Source organism: Filicampus tigris, chromosome 7 (assembly GCF_054856515.1).
Source record: "Filicampus tigris isolate MCC_2025a chromosome 7, RoL_Ftig_1.0, whole genome shotgun sequence".
NCBI lineage: Eukaryota > Metazoa > Chordata > Actinopteri > Syngnathiformes > Syngnathidae > Filicampus > Filicampus tigris.
Window position 1 is genome coordinate 20,410,132 of NC_141223.1, and position 27,269 is coordinate 20,437,400.

The following is a 27,269-nucleotide window of genomic DNA, read 5'->3' on the forward strand; positions in this document are numbered from 1 at the left end:
CAATTTCTTGCATTCTAACATGTTTTTGAATGGACAAATACACAGCCTTTAACGTGCTGCTGCCACTCCAGTTTGTCAGATCTACTACTACCGCATACCACGTAATTCATAACCTAGTGCATAGCGCCCTCCCTGTTGAACTCTTCCACCTGCATTCACATCCTGTTAATGGCAATTGTATTGTATTGTATTGTCATTCGGGTGAGACTGCCCCTACTGGTGGCAGAGAAATCCACAGAATAGCCGCACTGGTCTGTAAGCCGCACGGTTCAAAACCTAGGGAAAAAAGTAACGACTTATAGTCTGGAAAATATGGTAAATTGAGTTTAGCAGCAATTGGCATTGCGGAGCAATTTTACTTTATTTTGTTTCATTTTGTTATAAAAAACGCTGGTTGACTTATACTTATAATTAGTCGTTAATTTTAAAAAGCATGGAGAAAAATCTTTTGAAATTACAACTTTACCGGCTTTTTAGGTGATTACATAGTGTTTGACTTTGGATGTTCCAATGTATACAATTCCTACGTAAAACACATTTGTTTTACATAGCATGGTGAATGAGTGACATGATCTGATTGGCTCATAACTCCCATACCGTACATGCCTCAGCTCAGTGTGAGGCAGTCGCCTTTAAACATGTTTTAGTGCCTGTCAGTGTCCCACTTGGTTTGTACACCTCCTCCATTCTTGTCTTTCTTTCCGCACATTCCCTCGCCTGGTCTTCACTCTACTGTTTGTATAAACTTCATTGCATCTGCATTTCATTTCTTGGCATGCAATGAATCAGGATGGAGTGGCGGAACAATGCGCGCTGACGTTGACATCTACACGCACACACACACACACACACAATGTTTCATCGCAGCGGCGGGACGCCTGACTGTCACTGTTATGTGTTTTGCCTCCAGACGAGAAAATAAAGTCAAAAGCATCTGACCTCCACATCCTCCACCTCGGCGTGGCAGATTGCACAGGATGTTTGAATTCATTTCCTTGTTTGTATCTCTTTTATTCAACACGAGTGCTGCCGAAAAATAACAACGACAGGCTTTGATTGAAAAGCCTCCACTCGGGTGTGAGTGGAGTAAAGGGATGCATGCTCAAGTGGGAAATGAACCTCTGTGGCTTGATGCCAGGAGTGGGCAACCTGGGATCTGTGGGCTGTATCAGGGCCGTCCGGATTTGATCTGGCCCAGCATGCAATTCTGACCTGAAGCCTATCCCAGCTGAATTTGACAGGAAACCTGAGATTCAAACCCAGGAACTCTCGAGTATGAGGCAGAGTTAATAACCACTAAATTACCGTGCTGCACTCCAAAATATCTAAGCCATAAATTCGCATAATACATAAAAATATAGGAATAGTAGGACCCTTGGAGCAGTGATTTTCAACCAGTGTGCTGTGGCAAATTCATGTGCTGTGAGAGATCAATCAGGTGTAGGTGTCCCGTGAGAAATTATCTAATGTCAATTATTTTGACAAAAAAAATATATTTCCTAATTAAAAAAATCTGTTTTGTTTATTCATTTATCCCAACCACATATAGTAACAGGAAAAACAATACAATTTTCTTCCACTAGATAACAGAAGGTACATAATGACCCTGTATGTCCCTTTTTGTAAATTGTTTTTCTAAGTAGTGTGCCAGGAGATTTTTTGCAATGTGAAATATGTGCCTTGGCTCAATCAAGCTTGAGAAACACTGCCTTGGAGGACCTTCTTAAAACTGAAAAATTCATGTTCTCATCTGCTTCCACCTTAAAGGAGAGACTCAACCTAATCATATTTTTTTCAAGAATATGTTCTATGCAGGGTCACTATTTGAAACAAGGCATTCAGATTAATATTGTGTTTATGTAATATGAGTTAGGCAGCAAAATCGACCCGCTTTTAGCAATCTCAGGGGGGCAGCCATTTTGTCACTTCTGCTGACTGAAACCGACATTACAGTTGCTCAGGGCTCAAGTAATGGCTCAGCTTCAGAAAACAGGTGAGCTGTGATTGGTCGTTAGCTGAGCTCTGAGCAACTGTGATGTCATTTTCAGTCGACGGAAGTGACAAAATGGCCGCTCCCTGAGATGGCTAAATATAGATGGATTTGGCTATATTCCACAAATGCAATATTGATCATTTTGCCTTGTTTCAGCTAGTGGACCTGCATAAAACATATGCTTGAAAAAAAATATGTTTGGGTTGACTTCCGCTTTAAGTTATTATTGTAGTGTGTGGCTGAAATTACAATGAGGTCCTTGCTTTACAAAGGAGCTCTCTTCCCTTTAGTACGCATTGCAGAATGCACCGTAGTCCATCACCAAACTACGCTGACAGAATACAGTAAATATATATGTGCATGTAAAACACACAACAATATACATATAACACAATCAAATACAAATCAGTAAGCAGGGGTGGAGACAGACGTTTTTCAGTGGGTGGCCAGCGTGACACATCTCAATGCTGTCCGAGGGTGGCCATAAAAGCATGCACACATTTATGCCCTCTGTAACTAAAATGTCATTGTTTATGAACCAATCCACAGTCAGGGTTTCATGAATTGAAATGCACACATATCCAGAACCTTGCTCAACACACTAAAAAGCAGGGTCAAGTCTATGTAAAGTCTAGTCTGCTACTTGTTTTAAAGTACTTTTTTTTAATCAAGGTGTTGCTTTAATAAAAGTGTTAAAACTATCACAACTACTGTGCTAGAGAGATGGATGAACTCCATCTTTATAAATCATGTGGCGTTTACATTGATCTCCACATGTCACACGGCTGTAACATGGCTGGTCTGATTCACGGAGTGGAGCATGTAAACGGCAGATCGGAAAAGACCACGTCACATGTAAACAGGTTGCCCAGAGACCTTCATTCAGAATGATTTCGACTTCTCAGGCATTTTGTTATAGTGTAATTGTATGAATAGTGATTTTGATTGACATTGACTTTAAGATTGAAAGTTTTTTTACGAAAGACAGGAGAGAGCGACCTGGCCACCACGTAGCTCCTCCCCTGTCAGTAAGTATGGAAGCAACTAAGTGTACCTTGTGCAAAGTAGTTAATCGCGCTCCATGCAGAACCTCGAAATATCATACGATGGGACCATCGTAAACTGAGGACCACCTTTCATACGCAATAATAAACAGAGCTGGGCATTTTACTAAAATTTCCCGGTCCGTTTATCGACATCCGCCTGCAGCCGGAGTACCCTTCCGGCGTCCGTCTATCCGCCTTCTTGTCCGGCCAGAACAAATAGTAATCACTTATAGGCCGGTCCGCCTATTATTTGGAGCGGGTTTCCGTTTGCGTTTCCGTCTACAAAGTTTGAGCGACTACCGCTTTCCCCCCCACCCAATCTGAGTGTTGTTTGAAACGAAAGATTCACCGTGGCATGGTAGCCTCCTTTAAGGACCCAGAAGCCTCGGTCGCGGCCAACGGGAGATGGAAACCTCGCCGCGGTCATTGAAGCCTCACCGCGAAAATAAACGATTGACGATGACATAGACAGAAAAAATGGGCTTCCAACTATGCTTAAACCGTTAATTTTTTTAAGGTTCCCGTTTATCGCCTACAAAATGGGTGTCCGTGATAGGCGGATAGACGGACCGGTCCGTCACATAGGCAAAACGCCCAGCTCTGATAACAAAAAATAGTATCATAGAATGTATTAAAAATCTAACCTTGATTCATATGTACAGTATGTCTTGAACTGTATTTCCATTGTAGTTGCTAGTACTAACCTATAGGGCTCTATTTAAATGTACTCATATTTGCAGACCCCAACCCAAAGGTTTCTGGACCTGTTCAAAGTGTGTGTGCATGTGTATGTGGCTGTGTCTTTCTATTCATTCAAAGGAAGCCAGGAGGCTTTGTCCTCTGGTTGTGTGGTGCTCTCATCTCAGCCAACACATGTAAAGACCCACCGTGTGCACAGTCTCCTCATGACACCAGTTTAATAAAAAGTATGTGAGAGAAAGAGAAAAACACCATGGCTCTGAGGCCTGTGTGTGTGAGAGCAGCGATTGCGTGAGTGCGTGCTGGGGGATTACAGATTAATTGCCTTCAGAGATACTTTCTTGCTTGTTCCATGAACTTTGCAAAGTTCTCACTTTGGCCCCAGAGAGGAAAACAAAGCTATTTAGTGAGCGGCAGGAGGAAACCGTCTACAGATCTATCTGTTGTTTTCCCACCACTTTCTTGGTTCTTTCTGGCCAGGAAGATGAACTGTGATAAATTTTAAATATTTTTTTTCAAGGCCTGTTCAGAAGGATACACACTGACAATTTAGTAGTCTATACCCAAATGAGGAGAAAATGCTTGGTTGTCAAAATGTTTGTCTATCTATCTAGCAATAGATATGTATCTAGCTAGCTAGCTAGCTTGTGAAACACTCGATTTCCTGGCGATAGTGACTCTTCAATCGAAGGTCGTGGGGAAAGACCAGCACACGGAGAGGGAATAGCTCCACAACAGACTTTATTTGGCCGCCTCATTTCTCTCTTCTCGCCAGCCCTGCGTAACATGTCAACCCGTAGCTACACATTTGCCTCATCACCATTGCCAATACAATTGCATTACAATAGTTCCCCCAAATGAGAAATCAAATAGATCCATACAAATATGAACATCCATATAAAAATAAATCATCTTACATACTTCCCTTTCTTCAAATGAAATGTCCCCATTTCAAATGTACCCTAGTACATATAGTCGGTCAGACAAATAAATCTCGCAAAGCTCGCAAAGTCAGAAGGAATCTACTAACATACGAACTAAATCAGTTTTTAATTAAAATATCATGTGCTTCAAAGTGCAGCAAGTAATTCGGGTTCTGATTAACACACTGATTGAACAATATGAGAATAGGAATGACCAATCCATTAATCTATAGAACGTTTTGCTTAAAACTGTGAGAAAGAAAAAGGTGACGATAGGTGGGTCAGTTGGTTGGAAGGTCGTCGGTCTGTATCTGTCTCTTGGTGGGTTGGTCAGTCAGACAGTGGGTGGGTTTGTTGTTGGGGAGGAGGTTCGATCACTGGGTCGGTTGGTCGGTCAAGTGCTGTGTTGGTCAGTTAGTGCTTGGTTGTTTACCGGGTCGGTGGGTGGTTTGTTAGGTCGGTCAGGTGCTGTGATGGTCAGTAGCTGTGATGGTCAGTTGCTGGGTCGGGTGGTCGTGGGTTGGTCAGTTTGTCAGTCAGCCCTTGGGTTGGTGGTTTCTGTGTTTGTTCGTCTGTCAGGTTCATCAGATAGACATTTATGAAAACCACACAAAATAAGGAGATGAAGACACTCTCTTTGAATTTTCTGCTTGCAAGGAGAACGGAGAAGAACTGTACAGTACAATTCTTACAGACGTTCTAAAAAAGTCTCTCCATCTCCCTTCTTTTTATTCTCACATCCCTACATACATGGGCGTTCCAACTCTAAAGGATGGGGTGAGCAAAAGAGCAGTTGAAACATCTTGTACTTGTCTGTCTATGTGTCTGCATGTCGGTGGAAAATTACTCATTATATGTGTGGTAAGACGTGAGTAGAGAAATCAACAATGTGGCAGGAAATTTCAGCCATCACCTTCATATTAGCAAATGTTAGCTTGACTTCTCCTGACCTCCTTGCGATTAGTTTATGAAAGCATCATGAGCAGCAAATGTATGATTATCAAATGATTGTAATTATAATATGAATAATTATTCCCACATCGTCACTGGGTTGTTTGGTCAGATCGTTCGCTGGGTTGTTTGGTTTGGATTGGGTTGGTCCGTTGAGTGCTGAGTCAGTTGGTTGCTGGGTTGGTCGGTCGGAGGCTCAGTCAGGTGGTGCATTGGTGGCTTGGTCAGTCGGTGCATCGGTCGGCGTTGCGTGGTTCAGTAGGTCGGTCAGGTGCTGGGTCTGTCGGTCGCTGGGGTCATTGCATTGGTTGTTGGGTTGGTGGGTAGGTCAATGGGTTGGTTGGTCATTCAGTGGGTGGGTGATCGGCCACCGATTCGGTCTGTCTGTCTGTCTATCCAACCTTTCATTTGTCCAAGTTAGTTAATGGTATGTGTATGTGCTCTTCAGGTGATTCCCTACAGCTAGCAACAGAAGGCGAAGTACTGACCATGACCGACAACAACACGCCCAAGTCGGCCAAAAAACCCCGTTGGACCTCCCTAGAGGTTGCCCTCATCGCAGTTGTTTCCTTGCTTTTCATCATCGTTGTGGCCCTCGTCATCCTCTTTGCCACTCAGCAACCTGGTGAGTGTCCCCTCCATCCGCCCCTCACCCTCCAACACCCTCTACTAGGCTCACATTAGAAAACACAATGGGTGGTGGTTTAGAGCATTTCCCCAAACATTGTGTGCATGGACCTTAACTTTACATAATGCTTGAAGGAGCGTGCTTAAGAGCAGCGACACGGTCTGCCGAGTAGGGGTTACTATTAAAACACAGAACAAAAGTTTTAGCACTGGCGCAGAACGCAGGAATTCCCTGTGCAAAAGTCTAATTATGTTGGACTTGACTTTGAATTACTATGTCTTCATGGCATTTCCTTATCTCAGCACATCAACAGAAAGTGCTTTGTGTCAGTCTAGCCCTATTCGCCACTTTTTTTTTTTTTTTAATAACAATGGTATCAAGATACGTCAGCACGGTGGGCGACTGGTTAGCACGTCCGCCTCACAGTTCAGAGGTCGTGGGTTCGATCCCGGCTCCGGCCTCCCTGTGTGGAGTTTGCATGTTCTCCCCGTGCTTGCGCGGTTTCCTGCCACATTCCCCCCCAAAAAACATGCATGGTAGGTTGATTGAACACACTAAAATTGCCCCTAGGTGTGATTGTGAGTGAGGATGTTTGCATGTCTCTGTGTGCCCTGTGATTGGCTGGCAACCAATTTAGCAAAACACAAACGTCTTCACAACACAGATAACCCAATTCGTTACAGTATGTTATTTGTCTCAAATACTTGTATCATGTCTTTGTAGTAAGTCAAGTTTTTAGCTTCTTTCTTCAGACCTTGTGCAATTTCCGTGATTAGCATTCACCTTCTTCAGAAACGTTTGACAGCCCTTGACGATGTGTCAGCAGGCAGCCGGCCGTCTCAGAAAGCCCAGTGACACTAAAACTGCACAATATCTGAAAAAAGTATTTTAATTGTTTTTTTCGTTTGATTGTAGTTGTAAATTGTAATATTATTGGGACCCTGAAATATTCAAATAAAATTATATAGTCACTGTCGACCGAAAATCTCAGAAGTACCAATATGGTCAAATTCATTTTTTAACATAAATCGATTCTAATGGCCCGTCCCTACTTCATCTGTAATTTGTATGCAATTCTAGCCAATTTAAAGCAATGAAAATAGCAAATGAAGCACAATTTCACAATGACGTGTTCTCCGTCTGCTGAATGCACCTTTTTTTACAATTACAAGTGAAAATATTAAGGGTCTTTGATTATGTTGGCTTGTTTAATATGGATCGATGAGATGCTTCGTTGCAAAAAGACCCAATCACCTGTGTCGTGAGGTAAGTCTCCGTTTCATTTTAATATGCACCTTAGACGTGGTTAGTTGGATCATTGTTGTTTTATTTACTGCATCACTCATGGTGTTAAACCTGAAAGAAGGCATTTTGTGAAGGCGTTGGAGCCAAAATGAAGATTTATTTTTTCCTTTTTTTTTTTCTTTCACGAGATTCCTTTTTATGCAAAGGGCACGAGAAGGGAGACAAGTCGCACAAACTCAATACCATAGCGTTGATCTGTATTGCATTGTATTGGGCAGGTGTGTTTGCTGGTTTGATGTTTCAAAGGCTGGGGGCACGATGAGTGCAGACTTTGAAGTACTCTGACGTCGCCGGCTTGGTTTTTATACTCTCTTACTCAATTCAAGCGTCAAATTACAGGTTGAATGTATTTTGTTGATAGTAATATGTGCACATGAGTGTGCAATATAGTATTATACAACTTGAACAAAGCGGTGCCTGGGAACTCAAAGCTGACATTTTTTTTTTTCTGGAGGTTAATGGCAATAAGTGTTTGTGGCTCCCAATGCTATCTTTTCCATGGAAACCGGGTCGAAATTGCTCTTTGAGTGTGAAAGGTTGCCGACCGTGATCTATACTGTCCAAATGAAAATAGAAATGTGGTCGTCAGCAGTGACTGAAAAGAAAGCCAATGGGACAGCTGCACTGGTAATTTCAAATGTAAAAAAATGCACGCACTAATATTCACATATATGTATATACATGCAAAAACCATAATACATAATAATGATGATGAATCATTTTAAGTTTGAATCTTTTTTCCCAATATTTTTTTTACAGGGAAATAAAAAACATATTTTCTTTGTAGCATTTAAAAAAAATTAAATTAGAAAGAGAAATTGAATAAATGCAAAAGAAAATCCACAATAATAGATAAAGAATACCTACATTTACATTTTTTAAAATAGATTTGATGAGAGAGTTATAAAATAGTAGCAATTCATTTTCAAAAAGAGTCCAGTTATTGCCAAGGGTTGAAATGTTTAATTTCGTGTATTTCAAAATCTGGATCCAAATACTGCACATAATCTTTGCACAGGAGCTGTCTTGTTGAGCGTGCACATGTTTCCAGGTCATGACAGTGTGTGAACTCACAATTTGTGTGGTCGCAAGGGGATGTCAATTCATATTTTTACCTGATCACAGCAAATATTCACCATAATTTGTTCTGTGTTTCCCTGTAGTCGAAATCTGCACCACAGCTGACTGCACTCGGTCCGGTAAGCTGTTTGTCTTTCTGTCTCATTCCACTCCACAATATCATATATGATGAGCAAAAACGCATAGCGGATTTGTCTCAGATTTCTTTTCATCTGAAATAAAAAAAAAAAAAATATATATATATATATATATATATATATATATGTATATATATATACATATATATATGTTGGTCAAAGTTTAGGCGATTACTATGTGTTCCGCCCGGACAAAAACGCAGATAGACTGACGGCGGAAGGGTACCCCAGCAGCAGGCGGAAGGCGATAAACGGACCAGGAAATTTTAGCAAAATTCCCAGCTGTGTGTGTGTGTGTGTGTGTGTGTGTTTGTGCGTGTGTGGATACATGAAAAAAAAAAAAATTAGGCAGTAACGAAGTAATATAATGGAGTTACTCTAATTTTTGGGGGGTAATATTATTACATTTACTGAGATTGGTAATGCGTTACAAATTTCAGGACCACAATACGGGTTTGTTGTTGGAAAGATAAAAGACACAAGACGGTATTATACATTCAACCTACTGTTCATATGTAATGTATATTTTTATTATAACAAGAAATCCACAAGAGATGAAAATTTAAATTTTTGAAGAAAAATTATTAACATTTTTTCTGTAGTCTACAGTATTTTTATTCACTACAAAAACAAAAACGCAAAAGGGCCTCAGAACAGTGACAGAAATATTTCAAATGTGTGCAAACAAAGTGTGTGTGTGTAATGTACACATTTATATGTGGCCCCTGTAATATTTATATAATAGAGTTTATGTTTTCCGAGTGGATCCTGAAGTGCACACGAATGTGATTGGATCATATGACGGGTGAGTGCTCTGTTCTGTTCAGCATGTCGTGTGCTAGATTAACTGATTTTATTCACACAAACCAAGACAGCCCTCTTCTCTACTCATTTTCAGTTGCTGAGACATACCAACTTATTCACATTTCTGAGATTTAAAGCTGCCCTCTACTTTCGAAAGGCTTCTTTATACTAAAATACAGTACAGTTTAATGTAGTTAAGTACAGTACTCTACTGCATTGGTGTTACCGTATTTACAGTATTTTTTTATTATTATTATTTGTATTTGGACCATGTTTTTTTACTGTACTATATTTTGGTCATACTTTAAAGTGCAGTATATATATATATATATATATATATATATATATATATATATATATATATATATATATATATATATATATATCAATTAATTAATTACTGTCAGATTTAAAGCATTAATTTCTTAAATCGCATATTCTAATTTTTGATCTCAAACTTTACTGTTTCTCTATGATGATGATATCCATTTTTATGGATGGGGCTTGTGCTTGAGTTGTTGGAGGGTGTAAAAAACAATGGTCAATGTCACACCCTAAAGTGGACACTGATTCGCCGTCATTGTGTTTGGCATAACGTGATAGGCTCCTTTTATAGGTGGCAGCACAAGATCAGGAGCAGAGATAAGACGTGAAAATGGAGGAGCATGTGAGAGTTGTTGGTCTGCAGAATGGTAAATTTCAAAAACGCCTTGAAAGCACTATTGATAAAGGCAGAGTGATGTGTCTTCTTTGTAAGGACTTTGCTTACCAAAGAAGCAGTTCAAGCCTACCATATAAATGCAAAGTAGCCAGCCACAACTAAAGCCACAGCTAATGATTGCAATGAAGATGTGAATGTAGCGAGCCATTGCAAAGCTCTTTGCTAAACTAAATTCGAGAACAGCCGGCGTATGAGCAAGTCTGTGACCGACGGGCTGACGAATGTTCTTGCCAAGTGAATAGTAATGAATTGCAGGCTGATCAACCTAGTTGAAGACAAGGGATTCATTGAGGTGTTTCAAGCAATGTACAATGACCCATCATACAAACCACTGTGCAGGACAGCTGTGATGACTAAAATCAGCCAGATGTATGACGGTGAAAAGTAAAGCAAGCTTGATGTTTTGGGTGGGGGACTTCGGACAAATTTGCTATAACCGCAGATTAGTAGACCTCAACTCGTAACGATTATTTGGGGGTGACTGGACACTTTATTGATGGTGAGTGATTTTTCACTGATCGCCGTGAAAACAGAAACCAGGGACTTGGCTGGTAAATGCGAAAAAACAGTTCCTCAAGGTGGCAAATGACTGGGTAATTGAAAAAAAGATTTGCACCATAAATACAGATACACGCATACAGACAAAGGGGGCTTTGGGTCTTTTCTCAGCAATTTTTAAGTGAGATTAAAAGATAGATTAATTAGATCAATTATTTACAGATCATAATAGATTAATCGCTAAATTTCTTAAATCTATTGACAGCCCTAATATATACATATATATTTATTTTTGAACAAATGAACTTCCATGTACATATATATATATATATATATATATATATATATATATATATATATATATATATATATATATATATATATATATATATATATATACTTCTGTAATGTTTAATGGATGGATGGATCTCCCTGCTAAAAGCAAAAAATCCACATCCAAAGAAGCCAAGAACAAAAAGATGTTCACCATGTGTGTGTGTTTTATTAGTGTATTGGTCCTGACAGGCAAAAACGTCTTGCTTGTTTTCAAGGGGACTTGTGTATATGTACGTTATTCACTGTACCGGCAGAGCGTGAAGCATTGTTTGTATGCCAGGCGGTAAAGGAAAGGCCAGTGGTCCACATCAACAAATCTTCTGGTTTAACCCTGAAGACAAATATCAGGCAGTGGGTTTGATAATGAGGAGGGTCTCTGCTTCCTCTTGTCTCCTTTCAGTCTTGCCCGCACAAGACTCCTGCCAACATCCTGCTCGTTTTTATTTTTTAGTATAACAGGGGCGGAACCAGAACGTGGCTAATGGGTGGGACTGGTAAAATCAGGATGGGCCTGAATATTTCTCTCACTGAGCACAATCCTTCTGTCCCGACACGTCGTATATTCAATTAAAATGACAAACTGAATAATATGAAGTTCAGAACTTCCTTAGACAACCACAATTATGCCAATCTTAATGTTAAATAAAAAAAAAAAACACAAAACACAAATTAAAAAATTATTTAATAATTTACTAATAATTTCAATAATAATAATAATAATTTCAAAGTATATATTTTTTTCATGAATCTCACTGGGTGGGCAGTTTGTCAATCTGGGTGGGCCTGTGCACACCCAGGCCCCCCTGTGGCTCCGCCCCTGTAGTATAAACAAAGAAAAAGAGGCAAAAGCTTGCTTGACTGGTTCCAGACGAAAAAACTAATCAAGCGTGTTTACCATGCTGAATGGTGTTTATTTAGCACGAGCTCTTCAAAAACATTCAAGTGCCTCATGATGATAGGTGAATGTTTACCCCTCACTAAGTGCACATTTTGGGGTAATCCACATTCATCTGGTTTAGAAAAGATTTAATAATTGAAGCGGGACACCATAGACTCATTAGATTCATGATAATTTGGTGGAAGTGATATTTGATGTGGGTAAAGTAAAAATTAAAACTCCAGGATGTTGCATTAGAATTCAATCTGGCATTCTTGTGTGCAATTTGCATGTTCTTCCCGTGCCTGTGTGGGTTTTCTCCCAGTACTTTGGTTTCCTCCCACATTCACAAAACATGCATGATAGGCTAATGGAACACTCTAAATTGTCCCTAGGTGTGATTGTGAGTGTGATTGGTTGTTCGCAGAGGTAGGCATTCCATCAGATTGACGGATTGGCCCATCGGTCCATCACCAGTTTGACGGGACATCTTTTAAAAATGACGGACTGACGAATGATGGAAGTTTCGTCCGGATTTTCGTCAGCAGTGTTGTTTTTGGCCGGCATTTTAGATTAAGTCTTAGTCTTAATCTTTTGGGCAAAAATGTTTATTGGTTTTAGTCACATTTTAGCCATTCCTATTTGTGATAGTTTTAGTCTAGTTTTAGTCGACAAATACTCAAAAAGGTTTTAGTCTAGTTTTAGTCAATGTTAGTTAAAAATGGACATACAAGATTTCCACTCAATAGCAAAGAATTTCTGATCCGCTTTGGACAAATCACACGAACTTCCATGTTCTGTAATCTCATACATTTTTTACTGGTTGTGAACTTTCTTTTTTACCATGATTTACTCAAAGCGTTGTTTTTAACCAATATATTTATGTTTATATTTTCTGTATTATTTTTTATAAGAGCTTAATTTTTGAGCATCTTAAACATATATATTTATGGATAACACACACAACGGTGCATTTTAAGCAAGCAAGAAAAATATATATAATCCAAGCAGTCTATGGAACCATATGATGTACAGTATGTGTATATGTACAGTATATATGTGAATATGCTGCAGCTGGGTATGCTACATGCTAAATATTAGCTGGATATGTGCATTTGTGTGTTGAACTTGTTGGCTCAATGTTGTCATCAGACGTACTTAGACAGATTCTGGCTTTGGGTCCGGAGCCGCATCGAACCGCATGAGCCCACCGGGCAGGATCACCGATCCCGCAAAGGGCGACTGCTGCCGCGGGACCTACGCATGCCAGTTCAAGACAGTGGAGGGGCTGACTGAGACAAGCAGCCAGTGGGGTGGGAGCTGCCATGCACTTGCGACGCAAGCTTCTGCGGCAGGAGGGGTTTCGTGCCGTGGGCACACATTTTTTTATACGTGCTTCTAACGCGCGGCTAACGAGGAATCAAAACCTTGCACCGACATTCTAAAGTCTGTATGATTCCGGTGATGCATTTTGAACGTCTGACAGACCACATGCTAACAATTTTGTCCAGTCTCGTCTCGTCAACAAAAACTCATGTACATCACGTCATATTTTAGTCATCAAAGAGCCATGTTTAGCTCGTCATCGTCCCGTTATCGTCATGAAAAAAAAGGGCCGTTAACAAAATATTTTCGTCATTGTCATTGTTGACGAAAACAACACTGTCCGTCAGACTAATCGTCACTAACCACGAGTGGAGGGACTGACCGACTCTTAAGATCATTTAAGCATTTACAATTAATTTCCCTGTCAGTAGTTTTAGAAAGCGACTTTTTATTTCTTTACTTTGCTTTTAAATGCTTTTAATTGTTTAGGTTTTTTGTTAATGTCTTTAATTGTTATCAATGTATTTTCTTTTTACAATTCTTAGTAAGCTACTTTTTTCTCTTTGCATTTGAATATCTTAAGTTGTTTGTTTGCAAATTATTTCAAGTGTTGTCCTTTTGGTTGTGTGAAGAACACCGTGTTTTTCCGTGTGTATGAAATGTGTTATATAAAAAAACTGCCTTACCTATAAAATGACTGGACTAGTCAGGACTGCACTGGAACCCCTGCTTTTTTTGTTTTTGTCCCAAGATGTATTGCTTCAATACAGATACATTTTGTAGCAACTTTGAACGAAGCAAAAGGTTCAAATATTCCTGACATTTGCTTTAGAGCAGCCTTTTCCCAAAAATGTGCAAAAGTGTACAAATGACTAATAAACATCTCCCTCAAATAGACACTTCTGTTTCCATTTAGACACACAAACAACTATAAGTTTATTTATTTTTTATTTTTTAATAGAAAAGCATAGAAGAGTTGAGTTGCTTTGCAAAACAGCTGCACTAACGCACACTTTCAAATGAACATGTGTTGTCTAACCGCATGTTGTAAACCATTTCCCTGCACAGTATTAAAGATAAACTTAATGCAATATGTACAATTGACATATTAATCTGTGAGACAGTGTTGTGCATCTTAATTTTTTTCAATTTCTATGTATTAGTCCTTTTATTTTGTTGCAAATATCAAGCCACTCAAGTCGAGTACTTGAGTCCCTACTGTAGTTCAAGTGAGTCGAGTCAAGTCATTAAAAGGGTTACTTGAGCAAGCCATAAGTTAAGTCAGACAATGTTGTTCACTGCTCAGTCCTAACATATATTCACACATTAGCCACTTTGGACTCACTATTTGTACTTGTACTGTCTTGATTTGTATTGCAGTGTTTTTAGAATGTTTCAAAACCAGTCTTTGTATACTGTATTATTGTATGTACTTGTCAATTGAACACATAACAAAAGTTAAGTTTCATTAATGTTAGGCCTACTAGTGTGGAGCTCCACTTAAGTTAACGTAGCTTGCCCGTTTTTGTGGGTTTTGTGACAGATGAAGTAAGATATATTTGTAGCTGTGTCTCTTATCTATGAGTTGCATCCAGTTCAGGGTATACCCCGTCTACTGCCCGAAGTCAGCTGGGTATAGGCTCCAGCCCACCTGCAACCCTTGTGAGGATAAGCGGCTCGGATAATGGATTGATGGATCTTCGAGTTACATACAAACCATGCACGCAAACAAAACCTAATCCGTCAATCCAAATTTAACAATACTCGGATCTCCCTTTGTGACACATTTCCATGAGGTCGCCTCTGCACTCCCCATTAAAGCAGACTCGTGGGTTACTAAGTTTGAGCGCACTACACAGGTAATGTCTTTTTTCAAAAACAAAACAAATGGCGCAAATTCCGATTTTCAAATTTAAACAAAATGTGTCAAGTCATGCAGTTTAAGTTAGGAGTATATTAAGTTGTTTGTTTTCCTTTTATAGCAAAACTATACTATGGTCATTTGAAAGGCATCTGTCAATAAATTGTGCAGGTATAATTCAGTTTTTGCTGTTGAGCGTATGTCTTTCCCAGCCAGCTTTGTGTTTTTTTTAATTTTTTTATTTTTTCATTTTTTATAACTGACTAATTCATACACTTTCTCCTTGTCATGCAGCTGCTCGCCTGATTGAGAACATGGACGCCAGCGTAGATCCTTGCGACAACTTCTACCAATATGCCTGCGGTGGGTGGCTCAAAAAGAATATTATCCCTGAGACCAGCTCGAGATACAGCACCTTCGGCATCCTGCAAGATGAACTGACGGTCGTTCTCAAAGGTCAGCGTCTGTTCACAGATGTATACACACACACACAGACGCACACGGCCCCACATGCACACACCCGGACGCACACACACCCCCACACACCCCCACACACACGCTCATAAAGGCCACAATACAAATCATGGAGTCAGTTCTCCGTTATAGCGAACTGAGAAAAACAGTACTGGTTTATCAATTATCCATCCATCGATTTTCTGTAGTGCTTTTCCTCATTAGGGGTTAGCTAGAGCCCAACATAGCTGATTTTGGATGATGAAAATTTACACCCATGGACAATATGGAGTTTTCAGTGAACCCAACATGCATATTTTTGGAATGCGGGAGGAAGCTGGAGTACCTAAAAAAAAACATGCAAGGATGGGGCAAAACCTACAACCCAAGAATCAAACCCTGTGAGGCAGACATCCTAACCACCATCCTGCTGAATTGAGTAATGAATTTCTGTTCATTTTACACATTATTGATCAGTGATTGTATTGTGAAATGAATGAACTGTATGCTGTAAGGACTGTGGATTGGCTGGACAACTGGATATTAATGTATTTAAAAAACAATCCTTAACCTACTTCCTGTTCCCACCAATCGAGGCAAAAAGTCAATGATCCATCGTTAGTCAAGCCTATGAGCTTTGCCTAACAACAAGCTGCAAATGCTGTTACATGCCCAGGAAAAAGAATATGTACTGTTCTAAACGAGCTAAATAACTGCCAACGGCTACCAGTGGAATGATGTGGAAATTAGCCTCATTTAAATGAATGAAGGGAAAAGTCAGGTTAGACCGACTAAATAATATGTGTCATTTGTGATTTGTATTATTTTGTATTATTGATTACTTGCATCTTGCCACTAGCTGGTTTTGAAGCTTGTGGAGTTACTTACGTGCTGTTGTCAAATGTCTAACGTCAGTGTAAACACAGCCATGTGGGATCTTTTGGGTGAAATTTCAGGATTAACCTAAAATGCCCTATAATCTTCACAGTGTTACAGTTTCACAGGTTACATTGCAAACACGTGTTGTGAATTATGCCTTTCAGCTCCTTGTTAGAGAGAAGCAAATTTTGCAAAAAGTACTACAACAGGGGTGGCCAAGTCCGGTCCTAAAGAGCCACAATCCAGCCTGTTTTAGGTTCATCCCTACGGCGACACACCTGTTTCAAATGATCAGATCATCAGCAAGATTTGCAAAAGCCTGATAATGACCCTGATGATTTGAGTCAGGTGTGTTGCCAGGGATAAACCACCCCTGTTGTACAATGTTAAACAGCTGGACGTGTGTATCTAGAAAGTTTAGAGAAGGTCAAATAACACTGGTCAACAGCTCATTTTAATCAGAGATGGTTATGTCCCTTAATGTATTTTTGATGCTGATTTTAAAAAATGTCTTCCAAAAGATCCATCCATCCATCCATTGTCCTACACTTACCAGAGGCCGGATTGCATGGGGGGAGCTTATGCGGGGAAGCCCAGACTTCCCTCTCCCGAGCCACATCATCCAGCTCCTCCCGAGGTGTTCCCAAGCCAGTTGGGGGACATACTCTCTCGAGCGTGTCCTGGGTCATCCTCGTGGCCTCCTCCCAGTAGGACATGCCCAAAACACCTCACCAGCAGGGAGGCGTCCAGGTGGCATCCTGACAAGATGCCTGAGCCACCTCATCTGGCTCCTCTCAATGCAGAGGAGCAGCAGCTTGACTCTGAGCCCTTCCTGGATGACAGAGCTTCTCACCTTATCTCTAAGGGAAAGCCCGGACACACTGCGGAGAAAACTCATTTCAGCCGCTTGTGTCCAGGATTATTCTTTCAGTCACGGCCCACAGCTCATGACTATAGGTGAGGGTAGGAACGTAGATCGACTGGTAAATTGAGAGCGTCGCCTTTTGGCTCAGCTCCGTCTTCACCACGATGGACCGATACAGAGTCCGCATCACTGCAGACGCTGCACCAATCCTTTCGATCCCCCACTTCATCCTCCCCTCACTTGTGAACAAGACCAGATACTTGAACTCCTCCACTTGGGGCAGGATCTCATCCCCGACCTGGAGAGGGCATTCCACCCATTTCTGACTGAGAACCATGGTCTCAGATTTGGAGGTGCTGATTTTCATCTCAACCGCATCACACTCGGCTGTGAACCGCTCCAGTGAGAGTTGGAGATTGCGGCTTGAAGAGCCAACCCTCACTGAAAATGAATCCGACTCACTGCTGGCAATGGACAGACCAAACTCGGACATCGGTCATACAGGGATCGAACCTCCGGTACTAGGCCGGCTAATACCCCATACTCCTGAAGCACCCTCCACAAGATTTCCTGGGGTACACGGTCAAACGCCTTCTCCAAGTCCACAAAGCACATGTAGACTGGTTGTGCGAACTCCCATTCACCCTCGAGCACCCTGCCAAGAGTGTAGAGCTGGTCCATGCGATGCTGCAGACCTGGCTCCAGAGGGAGGCCCCCGGTAACCCGTGAGCAAGGGAAATTTTTTTCCAATAGTTTTAATCATCATAGGGGTCTTTTGAGCCGTGCTTGGTCTGGTCTCTCAACAAGGAGCTGTTTGCCATGAGTGACCCTGCCAGAGACATAAAGCCCCAGACAACTTAGCTCCCAGGATCATTGGGACACTCCTCAATCCACACACACATAACCCCTCCACCTTTAGATATTTTCATTTATTGGTTTTTAAAGTTTGACTTATAAAAGCTTGCATGATATGGATTTTACCATGCATCGTAATTTACAGCTCTGATGACATTTCAGAAAAAAAATTCCACCTGTTGCTGAACCTAACCCTGAATTCATAATTACTATAATATGTAATACTATGTAATTATTATTATTATTATTATTATTATTATTAGTAGTAGTAGTAGTAGTAGTAGTAGTAGTACCTGATGTGCTAGAGAAAAAATGAGAAAAGATTCAGAATCAGCGCAAACAAAAAATAATCTAGGAAAGTTTATTTGCATTTCTGATTAAAACATTTTGTAAAATATTTTTGTCCAAAGTAATCTGTAAAGGTTGTAGTGCACTTTGGGTCCATGTTGAAATTTTACCCGAAAGTCTGAATAGATAAATAACTGTGATTAGTGTATGCCATTTGCAATGTACGGAAAGCAGTGTAAATCCAACAACCAGTTCCAAAATGGTCTGCTACTGATTTCAAAACTTCAGCCTCCAAGCAAAGTCATAGATGGTGTTCAAACATAAATAGGGAAAAGGGGATGAAGAGTTGACTCGTTCTGTAAATAAAGTGGACATTAATTCAGGATGTGAAACTCCGTAGCTGTCACAAATGCTAAAAAAATCACTGTAATGATGAAGGTCAAGTGAAGACGTAATAAGTTTTCCTTCAAGCTGATGTTTGTGCCATCATTGCAGTCCTAGTTCACCATACAAGGCAGAAGGTGCACACATCCAACCATAGGAGGAGAGTTTGGCTGATCAGCTGAATGAGCTCCGAGGGCTCCGCTACAGTTTGGATCAGTGTGTGTCTTTTGCAGGCAGGCGGATACAAACAGACTGGTGTTACATTCTTTCTCACCTTATGACGTGCAATACTCGTAAGTGAGAGGGTCATTTGAGCGGCATCGGGGTCACTGCTGTCAATTTGCAGTCAGTGTGGAGCCAACTGTCTGAAGGACTAACTTTCTTTCAAACTGAAGCTCAAAGTCCACCAGATTAATTTCTGGCTGCTCCCAAATTTGGCTATGGTTCAAAACACACATAATCTCTCAGAAGTGTGGTGCTTTGTGGTGAGCGTTGTTTTTAGGAGTAGCATTCCCAGTTGGCTGAAATGTCGTCACTTGAGCGCTTGTTTTTATCAACAGGATACCAAAACACAGTTAATAAGTCCAACCTGGCCATTTCCTGTTCACAACCATTTCCTAGTTAATACCATCTTTTTGATCGTTTGGCTTTAGATTAGATTGCAGTATTTTTATTGCCATATGTTGTAATTAAAGTACAAGTGGCAATTGGCAGCTCCCAATCGTGCATATGATGATGGGATGAATTTCAGAGGTGTCTAAAATTTCAAGACACACATAATTAAATGTGATGCTTTGTGGTTAATGACAGACATCTGAAATGTCGTGAGCTTCATTTCCACGGCTGTCACTCAGTATAAATATGTCTTCAATATTTTTCCAACAGTGGTTAGCTTAATGTCATCCCTTGTATGATAATGAAGAATGTTAAGATGTAAATCATTTGCTGTACCGCGGAGGAGAGGAATTGAGTCCCATGACTTGACTCGATTCAGACTCGAGTGGCCAATTTTCCGACTTGCGACTTGCTTGGCCAAAACTTAGAGAAAATGCAACTTAAATTTTTGAAGTTATCCTGTTCACATATGAAAATCTGAATTTTTAATATAGTGTACCTTTTGTTTTCAAAAGAAAGCTTATTATTATGTTTTGTGTCATGCACACCGCAAACCTGGCAACCCAGACAACTGACGAGGCGCAGAGTGCTAAGGCCACCTAATTAAGCGAGTATCACTGTGGGAGCTTCTTATATTACATTTGGATTCTAGGATTATGTTCTACATGAAATCTGGAAAAAGGCAATGGCAAGATGCAATGTTTGCATGTCAATTACAAGAAACATAACAACTACGACATCTAACTTCATCCGTCACTTTAAAACCTACAGAGGCAGGTACGCTAGGTTACCGTCAGTGTTTAGCTAACTGATAGCGGGTCAAACATTAACTAATCTTAATGACAGTTATGCATTTAACTGAGACGGCAAAAAAGTGATACTACTACTACTACTACTACTACTACGACTACTACTACTATTACTAATAAAAATAATGTTAATAATAATAATAATAATAATAATAATAAAATAATAAACAATACCTTTACAAAACTGCATTGTTGTATGTGTTAGCATAAACATGTATAATATACAGACACCGTCTTGAGTGGAATGACCCAATGCGATGCTATGTCAGTGTGGGCTTCATATTTAATGTGTCAGGTCCACCGTTATCCGAATGAAAGTAAATGGTCAGGAGCTTCATAAAGCGAATATCTAGAAAGAAACACACACGCACCCGCGCACACCCACACACACACACACCTAGACACACAATAATTATGTTTACTCCCTTTATACTCCCTCCCTTTATAATATTTATTATCAAACAGTGTAAACACTCATGCAAATTTTAGAAAAATCAACCCAAGTATTCTTCTGAATATTATAGTATGTACTGTTCCGTATAATATTATTTCACACTCTTGAGTCGTTGGTCATTTAACTTTTTAAGTGTTCTTGGACTTTTGTGTTATGTTCAGTGAAAGAACATTATTATACATTCCAATATGTTGTGACTGAGCATGCTTGTATGACATCACTTACTTCTTACTTAACCATCTTGTTTAACCCAAGTGATGAATTGACTCAACATCCTTGACATTTAGTGGGGATATGACTTACTTGATTCCCCCCCATGTTAACTTGGCCAAGTCACAGGCCTACCTGTGACTTGCACATATTTGAAGGATTTATCCTATACTTCTGCTGTACAGTGAAGAGCGGTTTTATGATAGTTTAGCTTTGGAACAGATTCTTTCAGTTTTCCTTTCGTCTTGATGAAGAGACGAGCAGAGATTGCCAGCTTCCAATCAGGCTTACGATGTTTGGATGAATTTCTGGCGTGTCTGAAATCTCAAGGCACAAAAAAATGTGTTCCTCTGTGATTAGTGTTGTTGTTAGCTTTAGCAATTACAAAGCATCACACATTTTCCCACGTGTTTGGGAGATTTGGTGGTGCAATGAAACCAAGGTTAAACTCATTGTCCGTAATTTGAAAAGGTATGTTTGGCGACAACATAACACGGCACATCACCAAAAGAACATCTGTGAAGCAAGGTGGTGTCAGTGTCACGAGGCTGTTTTTCTTCAGTTGAAACTGGGACCAATATGAACACTTCAAAAATAGCAGTCAGTGTTACCATAACACCTTCAAGCTTCTGCTAAGCAAAAGAATATGTCAGGAAAAGCCTACTAGAACCGCTAACATTTGTTTGAGTTCAATCAAATTGTTAACTTTGACTTTCAGTGGCAGAAACTGTTACTGAAGGCATTGTAGCTAAGATTATCACTTGTGAAATCCTACAGTTTATTCAGAAGGAAAAGGCAAAGCATGTCTCGTCGCAGTTTAACTATGCAATCTGGACAGCCTTGAGGGAGACAGATTATCTAAAACACAACCTTGTGTGGTATTTTACAGATTGGGTGATTACATCTATCACATAAACATCCGTATTAAAATTCTCTCTGGTAGTATTTTAATGTGTGTGTTTGGAGGAACAGGGGGGTTAATGCCTTCAACAGATGAAATTCAGTCCATTTCTGAATGAACATTTCAGTGGAACTTATAAAGTCCAACTGGATTTTCATAAATAAAATATGACTGAAGATGACCAAAAGATGTCTATAGGTGAAGGGAAAATATGTGGGTACTAATACAAATGAATGTAACGCACACTATTTTAAAGTTAGGAATTCAGAACTATTACTTAAAACATTGCCTCTTACAGGTAGTAGTTTTTTTAATTGTAACAGTTAGAACTTTGAAACAGACATATAGCTTTGCTTTAGATACGTCCTTTTATCTTGATGCTAAAAAAAAAAAAAAAAAAGATACCATAGACGTGATAACGAATAATACCAGTTGCGGTGTCATAACCCTTTCAGCAGCCGATATTGGAATACAAATGGTGAAAATATATATACTGAATAAAATAACTTATTTTTTGGTCCCTGAACATTTAAAACAATAAAGATATGAATTACAGACAGAACATTTGATTGTTTTACAGACCTTGTCCTTTAGTATTGTTTAACTTTACAACAGAAAGTTGGCAAATATAGGCTGATTTATTGCCGTTTTTTTTTTTCTTGGAGGGGGCAAATGTCATTGTCTTTGTCTAAAGTTGTAATGTGATTGATTTTGTATAAAAAAACAAAAAACAATCAGCAAAAATAGATTGTTTTTTTGGGCCTCCCATCAGTCCTAGCAATTCAGTTTTTCTGTATCTGATTTTTGGACTTGGTTCACACCACAGGGGAATGCGACCCGGATCAGATTTTTTTTGCGCATATCTGATTTTTGTATGACAGTCTGAACGGCTCAATTCCAATTTTTTCAAATCTGACCTGGTTCGCTTTCATATGTGGTCCTAAGTGGGATACATATCGGATTTGTTTGCAATGCGACTGCAGTCTCAATGGCCAGGTCGCATACTGTATATCCATCATTGACGTCATCATGCGTTCGGCACGGACGGGAACACAGACTGCTTGATTGTCCATGAAACGGCTGAATTGTTTTGAGTAATGGTATTGGTTTTACATTTAACTTTAATTTAATCCCACTTGAAACATTAAGCATAAAGTGGACATTTGTGGTGATAGTAAGTAGCCACGTAGACGGCAATGACATGACGTCATCTTTAGTGATGTCTCCATGAACTGAGATCGCCTTATTTCTCCAAAATATTGTATTTCTACCTCTTCCTGAATCAGTCCTCTGTAGATATGAGATAATAAAACTATAGGTCCGTGGCCCGGGCCTACATGCTGGACCACATTTACTTCCATAAATATTACGTTGCGAGTGACGTCATCTCTTCTTTTGTGCAAGCGAGTCAATTTGGGGACGCATATGTTCACACACTAGACAGACAGAGGTTGAATTTAATTTGTAATGTGAACGCTTACACAAAATTAAAAAAAACAAAACAGATTTCAGCCCCAAAAAACAAATTGAGCCTTGAGACCTGCAGTGTGAATCTTTCAGCTGGTTAAAACGGCATGTCGATTCATCAGTCAGTGGACCCCGTATATAATATAATGAGAGATTTTTTGGGGGGCGGAGTCACGCTTCACTTGGTGGTATCCCCCACTGTATATCTGTATATATATATGTGTATATATATATATATATATATATATATATATATATATATATATATATATCCATTATCTATACTGCTTATCCTCACAAGGGTAGCGGGGCGTGCTAGAGCCTATCCCTGACACCCTGAATCGGTTGCCGGCCAATCGCAGGGCACACAAAGACGAACATCCGCACTCACAATCACACCTAGGGGCAATTTAGACAGTCCAATCAACTTACCATGCATGTTTTTGGAATGTGGGAGTACCCGGAGAAAACCCACGCAGGCACGGGGACAATATGCAAACTCCACACAGGGAGACCGGAGCCGGGATCGAACCCACGACCTCTATATATAACTCCGCATAACATTTATATGCATTTTAAGGACATTACTGCAGACAATTTTAATGCTTCCGTCCTTTTCTCTGAGGGCGCTTTTAGTGGTGACAGCACGTATTGATGATTTGTAAAGTGTCATTACTAAAGTGCTCAAATGAAACTCCAGCTTCTGCTCCCGGTCACTAATCTGCTGCTGGATGAGATGTAACGGCTCAAAAGGCCAGTTTGCTTAGTGTAGTAAATGTGAACAAATGGTGCACATTAACTCGTTAAGGATTTTGTTATCATAACAAACAAACATAATCAGTTTCTCTTCTCTGCATGGCTGCCTTAACACACATAAAATCACACGGGGAAGGAAGGGAATAAGCGAAAGTAAACATTGCTCAACACAGGTCTCGTTCGAGTAATATTAGTTGCTCATTTACACATATGGCCTGTCTTAAATTGTGTATTTTTCATATTTGCTGTCAGCCTGTGGTGAAATAAAACCGGTGGGAGAAAAAATAAGGACCCACACCAGCCCAGTGAAGTGTGTTGAAATCATGGCCGTACTTTACATGTATTGTATTTCTACCATAGATTCAGCTCATCAGCAGCTCAAAGCCACATCACAAGTATCATTCCGTCACGCTGTCGGCCTCAGCAGATGTGATCTATACACACACGTTCATGTTTATTTTCGTGTGTGGAAATTGGCAAAGAACCTCTTCTTAACTCAAATTCTAGCATATGCATCAACAAATACAGGATTCCCTTATGAACACTTAACAAATGCTTTAAAAATTCATTGTTGATAAGTTTATTGAAATTTATGAGCGTGACCCTATTTGCTTGCCAAATTGTGAGCCCACCTTGCGCCACTGCTATGTTCGTTTGCTAGCTGTTAATGGTTGTTACTTGTTATAAAATAATGATGTCTTACACTTTTTTAAAATTGCCATAGTGGAGGTTCGAGTGGACACTTGATAGAACAGATCACCGTAAAATGTCATACACAAACAGTTGTAGGTAGTTTATTATTGCTTTATAAATGGTTTATAACTTAATAAGTAATATAAACAATGAACCCATTAATTGTGCACCCTTATTGTCAAATATGATAAACATAAAGTGTCAATAATAATAATAATTTCACTTAACCAAAAAGTTTGACTAAATTTACTGTTAAAAAATCACAGGCTCACTAGTTGAAACAAGGCATTTTGATGAATTTTGCGTTTGTGAAATAAGAGTTAATCCACCCGTATTTAGCCATCTCTGGGGGCATCCGTTTTGTGGCTAAAAACGAGTGTATTTAGCTTCTTAACTCATATTCCATGAACACAATATCAACCAGAATAAAAAAAATAAATAAATAAAAATATATTAACCAGAATGCCGTGCTTCAACTAGTTGGCCTGCATAGAACATTTTCTTGAAAAAAATATGTTTGGGTTGATTTCCACTTTAAGTACCATAAAGTGTCAGTGTCGTTCCATTCAGCCAAATACCGAGACTACATTTAGGTAAAAACTAAATCATAAAACTAATTATTATGCAGGTTATTAATGATAGTTTAAAATATTTTTAGGAACAACAGTTGCATGATTAACAAACATTTCATTAGCACACCCTTACTGTAGAAGTGATAACTGTCCTTGAGCCTACTCATCTTATTTATGTTTATTAATGATTTATGAATATACTGCAATGATTAATAATTCAGTCACATAAGCACATTATAAGCCAGTTTTATTGTAAAACAGGTAACTATTATGGTAAGCTCAATGATTAGCCTGCTTATTGTCAAACGTGTTTCTAAGTGCAATGTTTAATTATGATTTACGAACAGTTTATAATACATTATTAATAAATGAGTTTCTGTAACCAATAAACACAAATAAGCTCATTTAATTGTAGCATTGATAGCCATAATGTTTGAAAGCAGTTTAAGTTTGCCAACATTGAGCCTACATTTATTGTTGAAAATGTTGCCAAAGTGTTTATGAATATTTTATTAATGATATAGTATAATATAGTTTATAACACCATATTTTATAAGAAGACCTTAGAGTAGAATAAATGGCTATCACGTAGTTTGATCTTGCCAAAGGGATATCAATTAAAACACCCATTATTAGTGTAGCTGGTTTAAATAAAGTGAGCACATTTTCAGACATATAAAGTATCCTTAATCATTATTATGAATAGGTGTATATATACATAGTTACTGCGTATATTTACATAGGTTTGATTCTGAATGTTTGCCGTTAATGTCATACATTAATGGCCACATTATGCCGCCGTCTCTGTGTGACCTATATCTTTGCTGCTGTAACACTGAAAATGTCCCCACTGTGCGATCAAAAAAGGCCTTCTTATCTTATCTTATCTTAACTATAAAAAATTATAAATAGTTTGATCTTTGTAAAATAATGTATTTTTATCTACTGACGTCTGCCTGTGAACCATTTGCTGCTGGTCACATGCCTTGCTTGCTGTGCTGGTGCTTGTAAGAACACCTGGCCAGTTCAGAGCTGGAAGCTGCAGCACAGCAAAGTGCCTTGCTTGTAAATGCCTCGCATTGTTCTCCACCCACATGTTAAAAGGCCGGTAATGATTGAGGCTGGAGGCACTGTGACTGTTAACCTCTCAGCGCGTGGCCATTAAGTACAAAAGTACCAATGTGGCAACTGCAACGGGCGAGGTGAGGAAAGGGCGGATTCTAATTTGTCATCTGAAAAACAGTACTTTTCATCTCCGCTTTATGCCAGGGTAGCGTTGTGCAGTCTTTAAGGGGACATATTGTGGGAAATTAACTTTTTAATTGCTTGCACAGGGACTGAGCTCTGGCACAAATTGCAAAAAAAAATAAAAGATACATGTTCCCAAAACACTCATTAACATCATTTCAACTTCAAACATTACCCTTAAAAATAAATGACTGAGAGATGATTTTATTTCTGAAAGTATGGCTCTCCAAACAGAAAAAAAGTACCGATACTGGCCTTTCGGTTGCATACGTTTAAAATGTGTCAAACTAACATATATAATTTGTTCATGCATGAAGAAAACACAGCAAAATTATATTGTCTTACCACATTTTAATCACGTGGAACCAATGTACATGTTCGAATTAAATAAATCCAAAGGATCTTTTTTTTCAGTGCATGGCCACCACTACACTGTTAAAAAAACAAAAAAAAACAGGTGATGGGACTCAAAATTTCACGGCAACAAACTTCGATAACATTTTAAGTTGGGCAAGTCAACATGATATTTTAAGTTTTGCTGTTGTAAAAATTGTCTTTCCCACATTTCGCAACAAAGAAATAACAGAACAAATTGTGCCGTAAAGGTATACCTAACACCAAATCAGCAAATTGTG

At 39.3% G+C, this 27,269-nt stretch overlaps 1 protein-coding gene across 2 annotated transcripts in view; it reads left to right on the forward strand.

Moving 5' to 3' along the window:
- LOC147145110 (neprilysin-like) overlaps positions 1–27,269 on the forward strand; it is a 64,345-nt gene that overhangs the window by 7,687 nt on the left and 29,389 nt on the right. For both annotated transcript variants that reach the window (XM_086036371.1, XM_086036370.1), the window contains exons 2-4: positions 6,061–6,237; positions 8,709–8,744; positions 15,480–15,641. In XM_086036371.1, the coding sequence (XP_085892497.1) occupies positions 6,061–6,237; positions 8,709–8,744; positions 15,480–15,641 (375 nt within the window). The remainder of the gene's footprint in view (positions 1–6,060; positions 6,238–8,708; positions 8,745–15,479; positions 15,642–27,269) is intronic.